Source organism: Pseudophryne corroboree, chromosome 7, assembly GCF_028390025.1.
Source record: "Pseudophryne corroboree isolate aPseCor3 chromosome 7, aPseCor3.hap2, whole genome shotgun sequence".
NCBI classification, from domain to species: domain Eukaryota; kingdom Metazoa; phylum Chordata; class Amphibia; order Anura; family Myobatrachidae; genus Pseudophryne; species Pseudophryne corroboree.
The window spans coordinates 173,076,656-173,095,479 of record NC_086450.1 but is presented as its reverse complement, the minus strand read 5'-3'; the positions used below and the strand labels follow the sequence as shown (position 1 = coordinate 173,095,479).

Sequence of the window (18,824 nt, the reverse complement as noted above, 5' to 3'; positions counted from 1 at the left end):
TACTTACCCCATTGTACAGAATGTGACCCCTCATTGTCAGTACCCACCAATGGAACAGAAGGCAGGAAATGTGTTGCAGGTACATGTCTAGGGCAGCACTCCATACATACAAACCCGCTACTGCAGTGCTATTTAAAGATAAGTGATCGGAAATTGAAGGCAAATATGCAGAATACATTTCCAATGCTACTGCCACAAAAAACAAACAAACAACCAAACAGTTCAATGCTATATAAATGTACATTTTTTGCATTTTCTTTCGCTATGGACAGTGCCACACTTTGCTGCTGCTGTGAAAGCTGGAATGCATGATACAGCATAGGGCTTGATGATTCCCAGCCTGCTGTGTTACACAAGGCAATACAGATGGTGTAATGGGTAACATTACTGCCCCACAACGCTGAGGTCATGGGTAAAATTCCCACCATAGTCCTAAACGTATGGAGTTTATATATTCTCTCCGTGCCTGCGTGGGTTTCCTTCCACAATCCAGGTTAGTTGGCTCCCAAAAAAAAAAAAAAACCAATAACCATATATTGTGTGTGTGTGTGTGTGTGTGTGTGTGTGTTTAGGACAGACTAGCGGGCCAAGTGGTTCTTATCTGCCATCAAATTTGATGTTTTTAGACTGCATTATACCCAGCATTCAATGTGTGTGTTGCATAAACTGGGTGAATGAGCCCTGGCTCTCTTTGTCAGTCATCTCTCCCTTCTGCTCTTTCCTAGGGAGGTTTTCAAGAAACGTCAGGATAAAATAGTGTAGATTAAACCTGGAAACCAGTGGTAAAAATTACTTTATTTTAAAAACAAATGTAAAAATCATTTAGAAATACTTTCATATTTACAAATCGTTTTACAATAGGTTTTTACTGTAACTCTGAATTCTAATAACACACTACAGATGCCTACTTCTCCTTATTATGTGTGCCACTGATATTGCTCTTCAATGAAAACTGACTTTAATTAAGTAATCATTTTTTATAATGATAATTGCAGAACATTTAGCCTAACTCCACATTTGCTGAATTAGACTATGTTATACAACTAAATCACAGTGACATTGTTTTTCAGTTTTTTCCCCCTAAACTACCAAATTGAGGACATGTGAATCAAGTTAATACTTTATTAAGCAGCAGAGGTACCGTTCTGGGACCCCAATGCAGACAGTTACCTATATGTATGGAATAGCTGACAACTGCGACCCCACTATCAGATTCAGAATTCTCCAGTCCTTTGTTAATGGGGTTCTTACCACACAGCCCAACCTCCACATTAACACACAGACACACACACATATATTATCCTTATTCAGAGATGCATGCAGTGGCCAGGTTCTTAAGCTGCGCAATCCTTCCCGGTTGCGATCGCACATGGTGATTGACGACAGGCGTCCATGGGTGGCGACACGGCATTGGGGGGAAGGGGGGAGAGATCGGGCCGTTTTTGGGGCTGGTCGATGACATTTGCGGCGAGATCCCGGGGAAGGGGGGGGGGGGGGGAATAGGGTGTCAACCTCACAAAATCTGTGACCAACTCTGAATAGCCCCCATAATACAGTTTAAAGCCTACGCCCTGGGGCAGTGCTGCCTTTTCAACATACACAATAGGACCACTGGTTGACTCAACCGGCAAACATGAGAGAGGATGGAGAATGCATTCCCCCTGTCAAGGTGCTGTATGTGTCAGTCCAGCAGATGTATTGCAGGCTTTTGTGGTCCCATCTTATATTAAGGATTGTGGAAATGACAATGTATATACAGGCACACATGTATGTGTGGCAGCTTATATTTATGTGGACAATTTTATTTGAAGGGGGCCTGTAAGTGCTCATCTAGTAGGAAATATGTGATACTGCACATAACATCAGAAAAATTATGTCTTGGATGGGGATTGTCCTAAATCATCATTGCATACCTAGTAGAAATATGTATTACAGCTTTACTGTGCACTTGACAACACAACATGTCTTCTCTAACAGACACTTGTGCTTATTAAGCGTTCAGAGCGGAGATGCATGATATCTTATATTCCATATTACACTCTTCTCCAGACCTATCACTGATTAGTGTTTGGACTAATAAGGCGCCTGTAGGCAGATGGTACTCGCAAAACTAAATTCTTTATTTTTTTCACAAATTAGAGTGTGCTAAAACATCAATACTCACAGACATTACACAGTAACTGGTATGGCAATGCGATGAAACATTAGACCTTGGAAAAGAACTTGGTGATATCCGAACCGTACTTGGAGGCCACAGAGAGTTTCTTTGTCCGACTCCTCTCTTTCGCCTGCTGAGCTGTTCTCTGGAAAGTGCGAAAAAAAACACAGATTGTTAATTGTAACCCCTCACTCACGTAGTGTGGAGGCGGCCATTTTGTAGGCTGAATCGATATTTGGGAGAATTAAGACTCCCTAGGAACTAGTGATGCCAGTGAAGAAGCTTTGCGCCTCAATGATGTTTCTATCTCCTAGCAATGTGACAAGCTAAATTGTGGCTCCGCACACAGAATAGCTGCCCCCACAGTCCTAGCGAAGTGACCAGCTGAAAATTGGCTCTGGCCACATAATAGCTGCCCCCGAACATTGACTCTGCCCACAGAATAGCTGCCCCCACAGTCCTAGCGAAGTGACCAGCTGAATATTGGCTCTGGCCACATAATAGCTGCCTCCGAACATTGGCTCTGCTCACAGAATAGCTGCCCCCACAGTCCTAGCGAAGTGACCAGCTGAATATTGGCTCTGGCCACATAATAGCTGCCTCCGAACATTGGCTCTGCCCACAGAATAGCTGCCCCCATAGTGAACAGGTCCTAATACAAGGAAAACAATGACCTGAGTTACAAGATAGCATTCAGTGTTACAATCAGCTGCAGGTAACAAGCTATAGGTACCAGTAAAGGCCCCCTTCCACTAGTCCGACTTTATCCAGGCTTGATGTCGCATACGATTTCCCTTGAAATGTCCGGCAGCTTCCCGGGAGTCCTGCACGTAAAATTTTGTGCTTGAGTGTCCAGTGAAATGCCAGTCAAGTGACCAACACATTGCATGCTATATATTGCAGGTAGTAAAAACACTCCAATGTGCATTGTTTCGCCTGCGATTCCGATAAATCCTTGTGGCAGCCGTGACGATCTCCGGGTCCAATCCAATGCTCCCGGGACCGCACATTGAATCGTAAGGAAAACACATACGATGTGACACTTTTCATGCAATTTCTTGGTCCGATGCGTCTAAATTGAGTGAAAAGGGCCCAAATCGCACTAGTGGATGGGCACCTTAAGAGTTTGCCGTTTACATCCAACCTTATATTATAGTGTTATAGGAAAGTCTAGCACAAACAAAGTAAAATATACGTGTTTATAAAGGAACTTCTTTCAACAATCAAGTTAAAGGGAAGGTCATTAACCACTAAGGAAAAACCTGTTCCTACACACTTGGTAAAGTGCTAAATTATGCTATATTCTTGGTGTCAAGTGACCTATGTCACTAAAGTTATATACTTTGATATTATTAGCACTAATAGAAAACAAGTATAGTCTGCATTAAAATCACTAATTAATAGGCACAATAAAAATCAATATAATGTAAAATAAAAATAGAAAAGAATGCCAAAACACAAAGAAGGCAGAATCCAGTAATTGCTTTTACTAAAAATAAGGATGAGCCAATAGCTTTTGGCACAACACCCGTTGAGTGTCTCATCTCCAGCCACTTGGAGCTGTAGATGAGAGCTGAAGTTGTCACCAGGCAGTTATCTTATCGGACAGTCTGCTCCCGCTCAGTCAAACCACCTCATTAGTGGCAGAGAATTTCCAGAAATTAGAAAATGCAGATAACGAGGCAGTTCCATTTTATCTCGTCTGCACTTTAGAAACACAGGCCATAAAAATTGCCCCAATTAATGAGCAGAGACTCCACTCCAGCACAGATCTGGGCGAGAAAGTCACCTTCCACTTCTCAGGAATAAATCAAAACAATGAATATATGAAATAGCTAGTTGTAATATGACTGAAAAAAGCACGTTGTTGTTTATGTCCTGATTGAAGCTTTTTCTTCCTTTCTAGGCTTGGCAATAATTATCACTAATTGCTGTGTAGCTGATCATTTTCTGTGTGCTTGGTTTTGCCTCATGATTAGAAAAGATATGTGCAACTTTATGCCGTAAAATGAGTCTTGTTTTCTTTCTTAAAGTAATGGTAATTTAGTGGCAGACATACAGTCAGATCATTTTCTACTGCAACATTTAACATTAAGGAAGGAAATTGATCTGCTACTGTAGCAAGTCGGCTACACATGTAAGGCCTGAGTTACATGCAAAAGCAAATGCAGCAACGTCTATTGGCATTCGCCTGTCCGCAAGCTAATGCAAATGGCCTACTAACTCCTGCAGCCGAATGTGCAAGGACTGAGACAGCCGGGTGTACTATGTTTAGTCGGTGCTTGGCATCCTGGAGCCGGGATCCCGACCGCCGGAATGCCGGCAAGGGGGTGAGCGCAAAAGAGCCCCTTACGGGTACAGTGGCGCAGTATGCTATTTGTTCTCCCTCCAGGGGTGTCGTGGACACCCCACGAGGGAGAACAGTTGTCAGTATACTGGTTGTCGGGATCTCGACAGCCGGTATATCGAGTGCCTCCCGAGACAGCCGCTTTCAGCGCCTATACCGTTTGGTATGTTCTTACACTCTATGCCACCATCGGTTGCTCCATCGAAACTTGCACCAGCCCTATGGTAATTGATGTTTCTCAATCTAACCATGGAATCCTATGCTTGCATCTGTGCGTATGTGAACGCAGACGCTTGCATTGACACGCCTGTGGCACTCCCATAATACACCCACTGAATGGAACATCTTTACATGCGCTAGTAACCACTTCCCAGGAACGGGCATCAATTTTCTGCCACCTTTCTGATACTGTCTGGATCGATCACAACTGCACCTTCGTGTGTGCACTCAGGGTAACGCATGCAGCTGCAAATAATCACACAACATGGGCTCGGAATCAGGCCTATAGTGTGCAGTGCATACCACATTAACAAATGTTTAAACCCTTTTATTTGTGCAATGCTACATAACAAGCAGGAGCAGCTACAGTAGGGTGACCATCATTACATGCTGTTTCGCCTTATCTGGGGACTGAAATGGTTTTCCTGAAGCAAATACCTGTACTCCTACATTTATGAGATATTAGAGACCATGATTTAAAGAAGAATTTACCAAGATAAGTGGACACACAGTTTTCCTAAACTTTGGTTCTACGTTCCCGGATATGACAGGCTGGAATGGATGGGTCCTATGTTTTTTTTTTTTGCTGCTGTAGTACCTTGTGGTGGAGCGGTACAGACAACACAACAGTGTGATAACGGCTCATTCTGTCAGGAGAGAGCAGGGCCGGATTTAGGGGGGGCGAAGGGGGCGTCCGCCCCCCCCTAACACAGTCATAGCCACGCCCACTTTTGAGCAGAAAGCTCTTCAGGGAGAGCCTGAGGCAGAACGCTGTGCTGCAGCCTATACCACAGCAGCACAGAGGAGCCAGGAGAGCAAGGGTTACAGAGCATTTGCCCCTCCTTTGTAGGTGTGCGGGTACTAGGGCTAAAAAATACAGTTACCCCACAGCACAGTCACATGTACAGAGAACAATCACTAAGCACTATCTCAGTCTCACTCAAAAAGTTCAGTTTTTCAGGTATTGAGAGAGGAGCAGTTAGGATTGCAGATGGGAGGAGTTGGGACTGGAGAGAGGAGGAGTCAAGATTAAACAGTAAACCGCCCCCCCATAAAAGAAAAGTCTAGATCCGTCCCTGGGAGAGAGTGCCACAGTCTTTAGGGAGACCTGTTTGCCAGCCTGAAGTTAAGTGAAACCTGCATTTTTACTGTGTGGGGATAAGGTAAAAAAACCCACTATAAACTATTGCTCTAAGTTACTGGTAATTTAATAGCTGAAACTATATGTAATGTATTTTGCATACACAAATGGTGCAAAACAGCAATAAATTCACCTCTGCAAGCAACAGTGAAGATACACTTCTAGCAACCATACCTCTCTATGACACACAGTACACAGGGTCTGAAGATTATCCAACAAGCATTGGCCTCCCCCACCATACACTGGGCGGATGTGGTCCACTTGCCAGAACAGGCCTTCTGTGGGGTTCCGTATGAGCTCATTTAGCTGCGAGAAAGAATAACACATGCTTGGTTGATCTGTCTAGTTACACAGCTGAAGACATGGCACATAAGAGGGAAAGAAGTATCCCACATTCCCCTTATTGTCCTCATTCTAGATGAATAGCTGTCAGACTCTGGTTTATTGGTGCCCACACAGCAACATGAGACTATAGCAGAGTGGACACCATTAAAACCAGTGCTGACAGCGATTGTCATGAGAATACATGTTATCACACAGGAACATTGCATGCACTGCAAGTACTACTTCTTTCAATTACCAGCATAATAAGTAACAAAACAGCAACACATCCAGGGGGGAACACACAGCATGCGTATATCAAATAGCGTACCGCGGTGATAAATAAATATGTCAAATGTCTGTATTTTAAGCATGCACTTTTTGGATGATATGCTATAACAAAGGGAAAAATATACTGCAATTTCTTCTGGTTATCAGAAATGGGTTTTTTTTAGGGTTTTTTATAACATTTAGGCAGCACTCGCTAACTCCGCTGAGTGCTGCCATAAAGGGTATGGGTCATTAGGTCGACAGTCATTTGGTTGACCAGTATTGGTCGACATGCACTAGGTCGACTTGGTCATTAGGTCGACATAAGTTTTTGCCTTTTTTGGGTGCACCGTGTCCCCTCGCATGGCTCGCAAGCTTCGGGCAAGGTGCCTTGCTCTACTACCGCTGCGCTCAGCACAGGTTACCATTCCCAACTGTAGTCCATGTGGATCCTAAAGTATGAAAGTTAGAAAAAATAAGATTTTACTCACCGGTAAATCTATTTCTCGTAGTTCGTAGTGGATGCTGGGAACTCCGAAAGGACCATGGGGAATAGCGGCTCCGCAGGAGACTGGGCACAACTAAAGAAAGCTTTTAGGTCACCTGGTGTGCACTGGCTCCTCCCACTATGACCCTCCTCCAAGCCTCAGTTAGGACACTGTGCCCGGACGAGCTGACATAATAAGGAAGGATTTTGAATCCCGGGTAAGACTCCTACCAGCCACACCAATCACACCGTATAACTCGTGATACTATACCCAGTTTAACAGTATGAAAACAACTGAGCCTCTCAACAGATGGCTCAACAATAACCCTTTAGTTAGGCAATAACTATGTACAAGTATTGCAGACAATCCGCACTTGGGATGGGCGCCCAGCATCCACTACGGACTACGAGAAATAGATTTACCGGTGAGTAAAATCTTATTTTCTCTGACGTCCTAGTGGATGCTGGGAACTCCGAAAGGACCATGGGGATTATACCAAAGCTTCCAAACGGGCGGGAGAGTGCGGATGACTGCAGCACCGAATGAGAGAACTCAAGGTCCTCCTCAGTCAGGGTATCAAATTTGTAGAATTTTGCAAACGTGTTTGCCCCTGACCAAGTAGCAGCTCGGCAAAGTTGTAAAGCCGAGACCCCTCGGGCAGCCGCCCAAGATGAGCCCACCTTCCTTGTGGAATGGGCTTTTACTGATTTAGGATGCGGCAGTCCAGCCGCAGAATGCGCCAGCTGAATTGTGCTACAAATCCAGCGAGCAACAGTCTGCTTAGAAGCAGGAGCACCCAGTATGTTAGGTGCATACAGGATAAATAGCGAGTCAGTTTTCCCGACTCTAGCCGTCCTGGAAACATAAAGTTTCAAGGCCCTGACTACGTCCAGTAACTTGGAATCCTCCAAGTCCCTAGTAGCCGCAGGCACCACAATAGGTTGGTTCAAGTGAAAAGCTGATACCACCTTAGGGAGAAACTGGGGATGAGTCCTCAATTCCGCCCTATCCATATGGAAAATCAGATAAGGGCTTTTACATGACAAAGCTGCCAATTCTGACACACGCCTGGCTGAAGCCAAGGCCAATAACATGACCACTTTCCACGTGAGATATTTTAGATCCACGGTTTTAAGTGGCTCAAACCAATGTGATTTTAAGAAACTCAACACCATGTTGAGGTCCCAAGGTGCCACTGGAGGCACAAACAGGGGCTGAATATGCAGCACTCCTTTCACAAACGTCTGAACTTCAGGTAGTGAAGCTAGTTCTTTCTGGAAGAAAATCAACAGAGCCGAGATCTGTGCCTTAATGGAGCCTAATTTCAGGCCCATAGTCACTCCTGCTTGTAGGAAATGCAGAAATCGACCTAGTTGAAATTCCTCTGTTGGGGCCTTTTTGGCCTCACACCAAGCAACATATTTCCGCCATATGCGGTGATAATGCTTTGCAGTTACATCTTTCCTGGCTTTAATCAGCGTAGGAATGACTTCCTCCGGAATGCCCTTTTCCTTCAGGATCCGGCGTTCAACCGCCATGCCGTCAAACGCAGCCGCGGTAAGTCTTGGAACAGACAGGGTCCCTGCTGCAGCAGGTCCTGTCTGAGCGGCAGAGGCCATGGGTCCTCTGAGATCATCTCTTGAAGTTCCGGGTACCACGCTCGTCTTGGCCAATCCGGAACCACGAGTATTGTTCTTACTCCTCGTTTTCTTATTATTCTCAGTACCCTTGGTATGAGAGGCAGAGGAGGGAACACATAAACTGACTGGTACACCCACGGTGTCACTAGAGCGTCCACAGCTATCGCCTGAGGGTCCCTTGACCTGGCGCAATATCTCTCTAGTTTTTTGTTTAGGCGGGACGCCATCATGTCCACCTGTGGCCGTTCCCATCGATTTACAATCAGCGTGAAGACTTCTGGATGAAGTCCCCACTCTCCCGGGTGGAGGTCGTGCCTGCTGAGAAAGTCTGCTTCCCAGTTGTCCACTCCCGGAATGAACACTGCTGACAGTGCTAGTACGTGATTTTCCGCCCATCGGAGAATCCTTGTGGCTTCTGCCATTGCCATCCTGCTTCTTGTGCCGCCCTGTCGATTTACATGGGCGACTGCCGTGATGTTGTCTGACTGGATCAGTACCGGCTGGTGTAGAAGCAGGGATTTTGCCTGACTTAGGGCATTGTAAATGGCCCTTAGTTCCAGAATATTTATGTGTAGGGAAGTCTCCTGACTCGACCATAGTCCTTGAAAGTTTCTTCCCTGTGTGACTGCCCCCCAGCCTCGAAGGCTGGCATCCGTGGTCACCAGGACCCAGTCCTGTATGCCGAATCTGCGGCCCTCTAGAAGATGAGCACTCTGCAGCCACCACAGCAGAGACACCCTGGTTCTTGGAGACAGGTTTATTAGGCGATGCATCTGAAGATGCGATCCGGACCATTGGTCCAACAGGTCCCACTGAAAGATTCTGGCATGGAACCTGCCGAAAGGAATTGCTTCGTAAGAAGCCACCATCTTTCTCAGGACCCGCGTGCAGTGATGCACCGATACCTGTTTTGGTTTCAGGAGGTCTCTGACTAGAGATGACAGCTCCTTGGCTTTCTCCTCCGGGAGAAACACTTTTTTCTGGACTGTATCCAGAATCATACCCAGGAACAGTAGACGTGTCGTCGGAACCAGCTGTGATTTTGGAATATTCAGAATCCAACCGTGCTGGTGTAGCACCTCCTGAGATAGTGCTACTCCCACCAACAACTGCTCCTTGGACCTCGCCTTTATTAGGAGATCGTCCAAGTACGGGATAATTAAAACTCCCTTTCTTCGAAGGAGTATCATCATTTCCGCCATTACCTTGGTAAACACCCTCGGTGCCGTGGAGAGTCCAAACGGCAGCGTCTGGAATTGGTAATGGCAATCCTGTACCACAAATCTGAGGTACTCCTGGTGAGGATAGTAAATGGGGACATGCAGGTAAGCATCCTTGATGTCCAGGGATACCATGTAATCCCCCTCGTCCAGGCTTGCAATAACCGCCCTGAGCGATTCCATCTTGAACTTGAATTTTTTTATGTATGTGTTCAAGGATTTCAAATTTAAAATGGGTCTCACCGAACCGTCCGGTTTCGGTACCACAAACAGTGTGGAATAGTAACCCCGTCCTTGTTGAAGTAGGGGCACCTTGATTATCACCTGCTGGGAATACAGCTTGTGAATTGCCGCTAGCACAGCCTCCCTGTCTGAAGGAGTAATCGGCAAGGCAGATTTTAGGAACCGGTGGGGTGGAGACGCCTCGAATTCCAGTTTGTACCCTTGAGATACTATTTGCAGGATCCAGGGATCCACCTGTGAGCGAGCCCACTGATCGCTGAAATTTTTGAGGCGGCCCCCCACCGTACCTGGCTCCGCCTGTGGAGCCCCACCGTCATGCGGCGGACTTGGAAGAAGCGGGGGAGGACTTTTGCTCCTGGGAACCTGCTGTTTGTTGCAGCCTTTTTCCCCTACCTCTGCCTCTGGACAGAAAGGACCCGCCTTTTCCACGCCTGTTTTTCTGAGTCCGAAAGGACTGTACCTGATAAAACGGCACCTTTTTAGGCTGTGAGGGAACATGGGGTAAAAATGCTGACTTCCCAGCAGTTGCTGTGGAAACTAGGTCCGAGAGACCATCCCCAAATAACTCCTCACCCTTATAAGGCAAAACTTCCATGTGCCTTTTTGAATCTGCACCCCCTGTCCACTGGCGAGTCCATAAGCCTCTCCTAGCAGAAATGGACAATGCACTTATTTTAGATGCCAGCCGGCAGATCTCCCTCTGTGCATCTCTCATGTATAAGACTGAGTCCTTTATATGCTCTATGGTTAGCAGAATAGTGTCCCTGTCTAGGGTGTCAATATTTTCTGACAGGGAATCTGACCACGCAGCGGCAGCACTGCACATCCATGCTGACGCAATAGCTGGTCTAAGTATAATGCCTGAGTGTGTATATACAGACTTCAGGATCGCCTCCTGCTTTCTATCAGCAGGTTCCTTGAGGGCGGCCGTATCCGGAGACGGTAGTGCCACCTTTTTAGACAAACGTGTGAGCGCTTTATCCACCCTAGGGGGTGTCTCCCAACGTGACCTATCCTCTGGCGGGAAAGGGAACGCCATTAGTAACTTCTTAGAGATTACCAATCTTTTATCAGGGAAAGCCCACGCTTCTTCACACACTTCATTTAATTCTTCTGATGGGGGAAAAACTACGGGTAGTTTTTTCTCCCCAAACATAATACCCTTTTTAGTGGTACCTGGGTTTATATCAGAAATTTGTAACACCTCAATCATGCAACGAATGGCCTTAGTGGACATTAGACTAGACTCATCGTCGTCGACACTGGTGTCAGTATCCGTGTCGACATCCGCGTCTGCCATCTGAGGTAGCGGGCGTTTTAGAGCCCCCGATGGCCTTTGAGACGCCTGGACAGGCACGAGCTGAGAAGCCGGCTGTCCCGCATTTGGCATGTCGTCACATTTTTTGTGTAAGGAGTCGACACGTGCACGCAATTCCTTCCATAAGTCCATCCACTCAGGTGTCTGCCCCGCAGGGGGTGACATCCCTTCTATAGGCATCTGCTCCGCCTCCACATCATTATCCTCATCAAACATGTCGACACAGCCGTACCGACACACCGCACACACACAGGGAATGCTCTAACAGAGGACAGGACCCACAAAAGCCCTTTGGGGAGACAGAGTGAGAGTATGCCAGCACACACCAGAGCGCTATATAATGCAGGGACTAACTGAATTATGTCCCCTATAGCTGCTGTTATATATACTGCGCCTAAATTTAGTGCCCCCCCTCTCTTTTTTACCCTTTTCTGTAGTGTAGACTGCAGGGGAGAGCCAGGGAGCTTCCTTCCAGCGGAGCTGTGAGGGAGAAATGGCGCCAGTGTGCTGAAGGAGATAGCTCCGCCCCTTTTCGCGGACTTTTCTCCCGCTTTTTTATGGATTCTGGCAGGGGTAATTATCACATATATAGCCTCTGGGGCTATATATTGTGGTATTTTTGCCAGCCAAGGTGTTTTTATTGCTGCTCAGGGCGCCCCCCCCTAGCGCCCTGCACCCTCAGTGACCGGAGTGTGAAGTGTGTATGAGGAGCAATGGCGCACAGCTGCAGTGCTGTGCGCTACCTTGGTGAAGACTGATGTCTTCTGCCGCCGATTTTCCGGACCTCTTCTTGCTTCTGGCTCTGTAAGGGGGACGGCGGCGCGGCTCCGGGACCGAACACCAAGGCCAGTTCCATGCAGTCGATCCCTCTGGAGCTAATGGTGTCCAGTAGCCTAAGAAGCCCAAGCTAGCTGCAAGCAGGTAGGTTCGCTTCTTCTCCCCTTAGTCCCTCGCTGCAGTGAGCCTGTTGCCAGCAGGTCTCACTGTAAAATAAAAAACCTAATTATATACTTTCTTTTTAGAAGCTCAGGAGAGCCCCTAGTGTGCATCCAACCTCGGCCGGGCACAAAATCTAACTGAGGCTTGGAGGAGGGTCATAGTGGGAGGAGCCAGTGCACACCAGGTGACCTAAAAGCTTTCTTTAGTTGTGCCCAGTCTCCTGCGGAGCCGCTATTCCCCATGGTCCTTTCGGAGTTCCCAGCATCCACTAGGACGTCAGAGAAATTAAAAGAAAAAAAAGTGAAAAACCCATGTCGACCTTTTTCCATGTCGACCTAATGACTGTCGACCTACGTCTTGTCGACCTAATGACCATAAGCCGCCATAAACGTCTCTTATACTGTAACTGCCCAGGACACTTTCTGACCAAGAACCTGGTTCAGTATCAATTGCAGTTTTGCTAAATTAGCAAAACTGCAACTGGCTAGAATGGCATGCTGGGGGCTGCCCAACACAGGGGAATGTCGCCAACATGCTAACTGCTGCCAGTGAAGCGTGTGCAATTCAATTGTGACTGCATTGATGACCCCACAAAATAAGTGTAGCCCCTTTGCCTGTGCAGCTTAGTGCGTGAAGGCAGGCGCACCACCGCCATGTTTTGCTTCACAGTGGCCGCATATGGGGGGTAATTCCAAGTTGATCGCAGCAGGATTTTTGATAGCAATTGGGCAAAACCATGCTGCACTGCAGGGGGGGCAGATATAACATATGCAGAAAGTTAGATTTGGGTGGGGTATATTGTTTCTGTGCAGGGTAAATACTGGCTGCTTTATTTTTACACTGCAAATTAGATTGCAGATTGAACACACCACACCCAAATCTATCTTTCTCTGCACATGTTATATCTGCCTCCCCTGCAGTGCACATGGTTTTGCCCAGTTGCTATCAGAAATCCTGCTGCGATCAACTTGGAATTACCCCCATGATGTCATGCCCTGAAAATGGCCCGGACCTGCCCCCGTATTTTACCAATATGCCCCCACAACGCTGCATCGCCACTCCGCGATCGCCTATGCCTGTCAATCAGGCAGAGGCATTCGTATTACTGGGATGCAATTGCATCTCCCTGCGTGCGTACTGGGTCAATATTTGGGAGTTTGCAATCACATTTATACCCCTCTTCCACCACTAAGCACGGGTCGCAGCCGGGAGCCTGACACGGGTGCTACCCGGCTGCGACCCGTGCTCAGCCCCCTTTCCCACTGCGCTCACCAAACCGGGATATTGCCGCGGCAGGGGCGGCGCTGGGAGATCACATGATCTCCCAGCACCGCCCTTCCATAGACTGTGAACGGGATGCGACGTGGCTTCCGTTTACACTACACAGCTTACCGGGTTGAACTCGTGTTCAACCCGGTAAGCTACCCGGGTAGTATTCTCGGATCACTTGATCCGGCTTTACCCTTTTCCACTAGCAAAAAACACGGGTAAATGCGCGCCCCCGTGCATTGACCAGTGTTTTTTGAGCTAGTGGAAAAGGGGTATAAGATGCGACTCATACTGAATAAGACCCCAAATACCCAGCACAAGAACCTCAGCAAACTCAGCTACTCTATCCTATACTGAAATATATGTTCAACTAAAGTTCCGCTGACGTGGATGTGGCAGCTGCCGTATAAACCAGACCACAGTGCACAGATTCTCATGGCAGACAACACTCAGCGCAAAACGATCATGGAAGAAGCTTTCATTTCAAGGCATGAAGTCTTGCAGCTAGTTATCCCAAAAGTACTTGGGTATATTCCTTTAAATACTTTACATCCATTAAATTATTGCGTCAGAGCAGAAGGTAATTGGTGCAAGAAAAATGACTTCCTTTCCATAGCACATGCACAGGATGAATGATACAAACCTATATACACTACAACCTTCATATTATATTTAAGGGTCGGGTACGGGATCTATGGGTGTCGTGGACCCCCAGGAGTGGGAATAGCTGTGGCAACACTGCCGGCATTCTGGTGGTCAGGATTCCGGAATCGGTATTCTGACCGCCCGGATCCTGAATACATTCCATATATAGCTATAGATTATTCTGTGGGGTCGTTTACAAACTGTAAAAAACATAAGTGGCCACATAGTATTTCTTTAACAAGTAATTTTATGTGCTGTACCTACACAGATGGGGTTCAGTATTATGTCAGCTGACGGGATGCCGGCGGCCAGAATATCAACACCGGCATCCTGACAGTGCAAATGCTGAAAGGTGGGTTGGTAAGAGTGTCCCCCCCCTCTCCCATACCCCCTAACCCTCCCTTTACGCAGCCTAATACTAACCACCCCTGAACACACAATCTCCCCCACACGCTCACCTTAGCCTAACACTAACCCCCTCAGGTGGTGCCAGAACCCGCCACCTCTACTTGTGGTTGGAATGCCGGCTGTCGGTATTCCGAAGTCGGTCCCCTTACCCTGTCTGAATTATGGCGTTGGCATTATGACAGCTGTTGGGATTCCAGCATCGGCATTCCGAGTGCCGGGATCCCGTCAGTCGGCATCTTGACCGCATCCCGACAGATGCATGCCTCATTTGCATTATCATGGTGTTCCATTAACAGTCCAGGAATTCTGAAGACTGTGTAATATCCGCAAAGTTACAAAATATCTGTAGCTATCTGATGAATCAAGAACCCAAATATGCTAAATTTCCATCACTTGAAGTTCTTTAAAATGTAGGGGAGATGTACAAAGTCGTGAAGCGAGAAAGTGGAGAAGTTGCTCGTAGGAACTGTTCAGCTTCTGCCATTTTTCTAGCACAGCCAGTAATTGGTAGTTAGGAGCTGATTGGATGGTACTTTATCTCTCTCCACTTATCTCGCTCCAAGATTTGATAAGTCTTACCCTTAGTGCCCTTAAAATAAACTTGTGTGTTTTCTGTTATGTGTATTATTGTAGCTTGTATGGAAAGCCCTCTCTAGCCACGTCTACCCGTTATACTGCTGATTTACATAATGTGGTTGCGCATCCCACACAAATACAGGCACAGGAAAAAGAGTGCATAAAGACTAAAAGCAAATTCTCACACTGTGTAAAGCTTTTAGAACATGGATGTTACTGCCTTACCTGGTCTAGTGGAAGCTGTGCCATCCATGTACTCTCCAGCAGAGTCTTCCTCTGACCTTTGGGGGCATCCCGCACACTCAGGTACAGTTCGTGTGCATTTAAACAGCACTGCTGGCAAACACCAAGCTCCGCTTCAAACACTTTTGCCCTCATGTAGCTTTGATTAGAGCGAATCAAGAAGTCATCTTGGCATTTCCGGGAGCAGAAGCGGGTATCCCAGGCCGCTGTAGGGCACTGTGCTATAGGTTGGGAACATGGCTCCTGACAGTAGACACACAGTGGGTTCCCTGCACTATCCATTGCTTGTAAATACCCTTTACATGCAGAACCTTCTGCCTCCGGTTCAGATGGGGTTCCAGCAGATCTCTGAACATTCCCATTTTCAAATCTAATAATGGAAACATTATGGGAGTAAAATGAGTGATCACAGGAATGATGTAAACGCTGTGGCTCAAAACAGCCTGCATAATAATCACTGTCTTATTACGGCGCCACACTGTGAAACTAATAAGAGGCATAAAGTCATCCAGGAAGTGAGATTAGAAATGAACTGTTAATTTTCTGATATTGTGCATATCACCCATTGTGCTCCTTACATTAAAGTTGCCATCTATTTTGTCTTAAACACAGTCTCACTGGGAGCCCCCCGCTCCTCTGCTTAATGGGCAGATATTGCATAGTTTGTAAGCTATATTTACACTCGTAAAACAAGAATGCTGCTGAATTATTTATTCTCACTTTGTAAACCATAACACAAGACGGACAGACATGAATTTTTCAGGTGTTACCCGTATCTTTCCTTTACTGGCAAAACAACAACAAATGGATACTGGCCGAACTTTTACAGCAAAATGCAGAGAATTTGCATGTTCTATGCAAATCTCTATTTGTACATACCTGCATGTATTAATTAAGGGTCAAGCACAGGGCAAAATGGTGCATAGTTTAGGCACAGTAAGAGACACAATGGAGGCATTTTCTGGATTGAATCAATATTATTTAGCCTGCAGCCTATCCATTCCGTAGATGCTAATAGCATCACTGAGACCTAAAGCACACTTAGAGGAGTGGGAATTGTATTATCGGAAGATTTTTTTTTTTTTTTACTTGGAAAAGTTAGTCATTGCATGGTGCTGTGTCTTTGCGAAAGTCTACTCCATATACCAAGTCACTATTAGCTTAATCAGTTAATAAAGTACAAAAGAGGTTACTGCGCATTTTTGTTCTAGCTCTCTCTATGTTTATACTCTGTATCACTCTTAAAATGAGACAATGGGAATATTTAAGACTAAGCACAGGAAATCATTTCTTCAGTCATGTTATCTTACAGAAGATAGAATAAAATCCATTTTGTTTTCAACTATTCAGTCAGGTTACATACCGACCGATGCTTCCTACACAGCCATTCCCAGCATTAGTCTGCAGTCTTTTGCGACCAGCAGCTGATTCCAGATTTCTTTTGACATTACCTTGTCCAGTTGTCCTGGATATTACACCTAAATTTCAGGGCTCTTTCAGGTCAGTCCTCTGCCTGGCCAATTGTTAATAATATGAAGAGCAAACTTCATTACACGGAGGACTGAACAATTAAAACAATACCTGTATAATCACAGCTTGTTCCCACAACACACCACAGCAACTCGAAATAGATCAGTTTTCTCCAGAGACACGAACATAACAAGTTCACACTTTGGTTCTTCCTGGCTCTGGGATCATTCTCACTAATGTATGCTAATTCATTCACTCCTTCTGAAGGAGCTGAGAGCTTATCTATCCTACATCCAGTGTGAGAGTTTTCACACATCTCCTCACAGTAACACCCACCATACACACTGCACACACATACACTCCAATATATACCAAACTAGAAAAAAAATACATATAATTTACACACACACACACACACACACACACACACACACACACACACACACACACACACGCACGCACGCACATATCTAATATATAAAAATGAAAATCTCTCCTTCCTTCTGTCTTTCTATACAAATCCACAGTTTACAAGCAAAGATCGTGAAATTTCACATACAAGCGTATTAAAACATGGCGGAGGCAACTAAATCAATCAGAAATCCCTAGCACCCCTAGGGGGGCAGACAGCAGCACAGATTATATCAGGAGACAGCATAACTCCGGAATTGCTGAAGCAATGTACTCAAAAATTGGTACACATATGCCTTACAATCTGGCAACAAACACTGTGGGGGGAAGACACCCCTAGCACCCATAGGGGTGAGGCCACAGCACAGAGTTTTTCAGCAGACAGCATAACTCTGGAATACCTGCAGCAATTTACAACAAACTGGGTACACATATGACTTACACTCTGGAAACAATCACTATGGGGGTCAGACACCCCGAGCACCCCTAGGGGTGGGACAGCAGCACAGAGTATGTCAGCAGCCAGCAAAACTGTGGCAGGCATGGAGCAATTTACACCAAACTTGGTACACATCTGACTTAAAATCTTGGAACTAACTCTGTTGGGGTTGCACACCCCTAGCACCCCGAGGGGTGGGACAGCAGCACAGAGTATTTCAGGAGACAGCAAAACTATGGAAGGCCTGGAGCTATTTACATCATGATTGGTACACATCTCACTTACAATCTGGGAACAAACTCTGTGGGGGTGGGACAGCGGCACAGAGTATTTCAGGAGACAGCATAAATCCCGAATGGCTAGACCAATTTACAACAAACTGGGTACACATATGACTTACACTGGGGAAACAATGTGGGGGTCAGACACCCCTAGGGGTGGGACAGCAGCACAGAGTATGTCAGCCGACAGCAGAACTGTGGAAGGTCTGGAGCAATTTTACACCCTAACTTGGTACACATCCGATTTACAATCTCGAAAACACCCCTAGGGGTGGGACAGTGGCACAGAGTATTTCAGGAAACAGCATAACTCCCGAATGGTCAGACCAATTTACAACCAACTGGGTGCACATATGACTTACAATCTGGGTACAAACTCTGTGGGGGTTAGACACCCCTAGCATCCCTATGTGTGTGACATGAGCACAGAGTATTTCAGGAGACAACATAACTCCAGAATGCCTAGACAAAATTACAACAAACTTAGTACACATATGACTTACAAGCTGGGAACAAACACTGTGGGGGTAAGACACCCCTACGGTTGAGGCAGCAGCACAGAGTATTTCAGCAGACAGCATAACTCTGGAATGCCTGGAGCAATTTACACCAAACTTGCTACACATATTACTTACACTCTGGGAACAAACTGTGGGGGTAACACACCACTAGCACCCCTAGGGGTGGGCCAGCAGCACAGACTATATCAGGACATGCATGATATGTCAGTGATGACAGGGCTGCATGTGACAGGGGCAGTGACATGATATGAGGAGGG

General features: G+C 46.3%; 1 protein-coding gene across 10 annotated transcripts in view; it reads right to left on the bottom strand.

The window, feature by feature from the left end:
* Positions 1 to 2,098: 2,098 nt before the first annotated feature.
* ZRANB3 (zinc finger RANBP2-type containing 3) overlaps positions 2,099 to 18,824 on the bottom strand; it is an 894,936-nt gene continuing 878,210 nt past the window's right edge. For all 10 annotated transcript variants that reach the window (XM_063933768.1, XM_063933769.1, XM_063933776.1 and 7 more), the window contains 3 exons: positions 15,428 to 15,815; positions 6,040 to 6,171; positions 2,099 to 2,303 (listed from right to left, as the gene is read on the bottom strand). In XM_063933768.1, the coding sequence (XP_063789838.1) occupies positions 2,205 to 2,303; positions 6,040 to 6,171; positions 15,428 to 15,815 (619 nt within the window). In that variant the 3' untranslated portion in view covers positions 2,099 to 2,204. The remainder of the gene's footprint in view (positions 2,304 to 6,039; positions 6,172 to 15,427; positions 15,816 to 18,824) is intronic.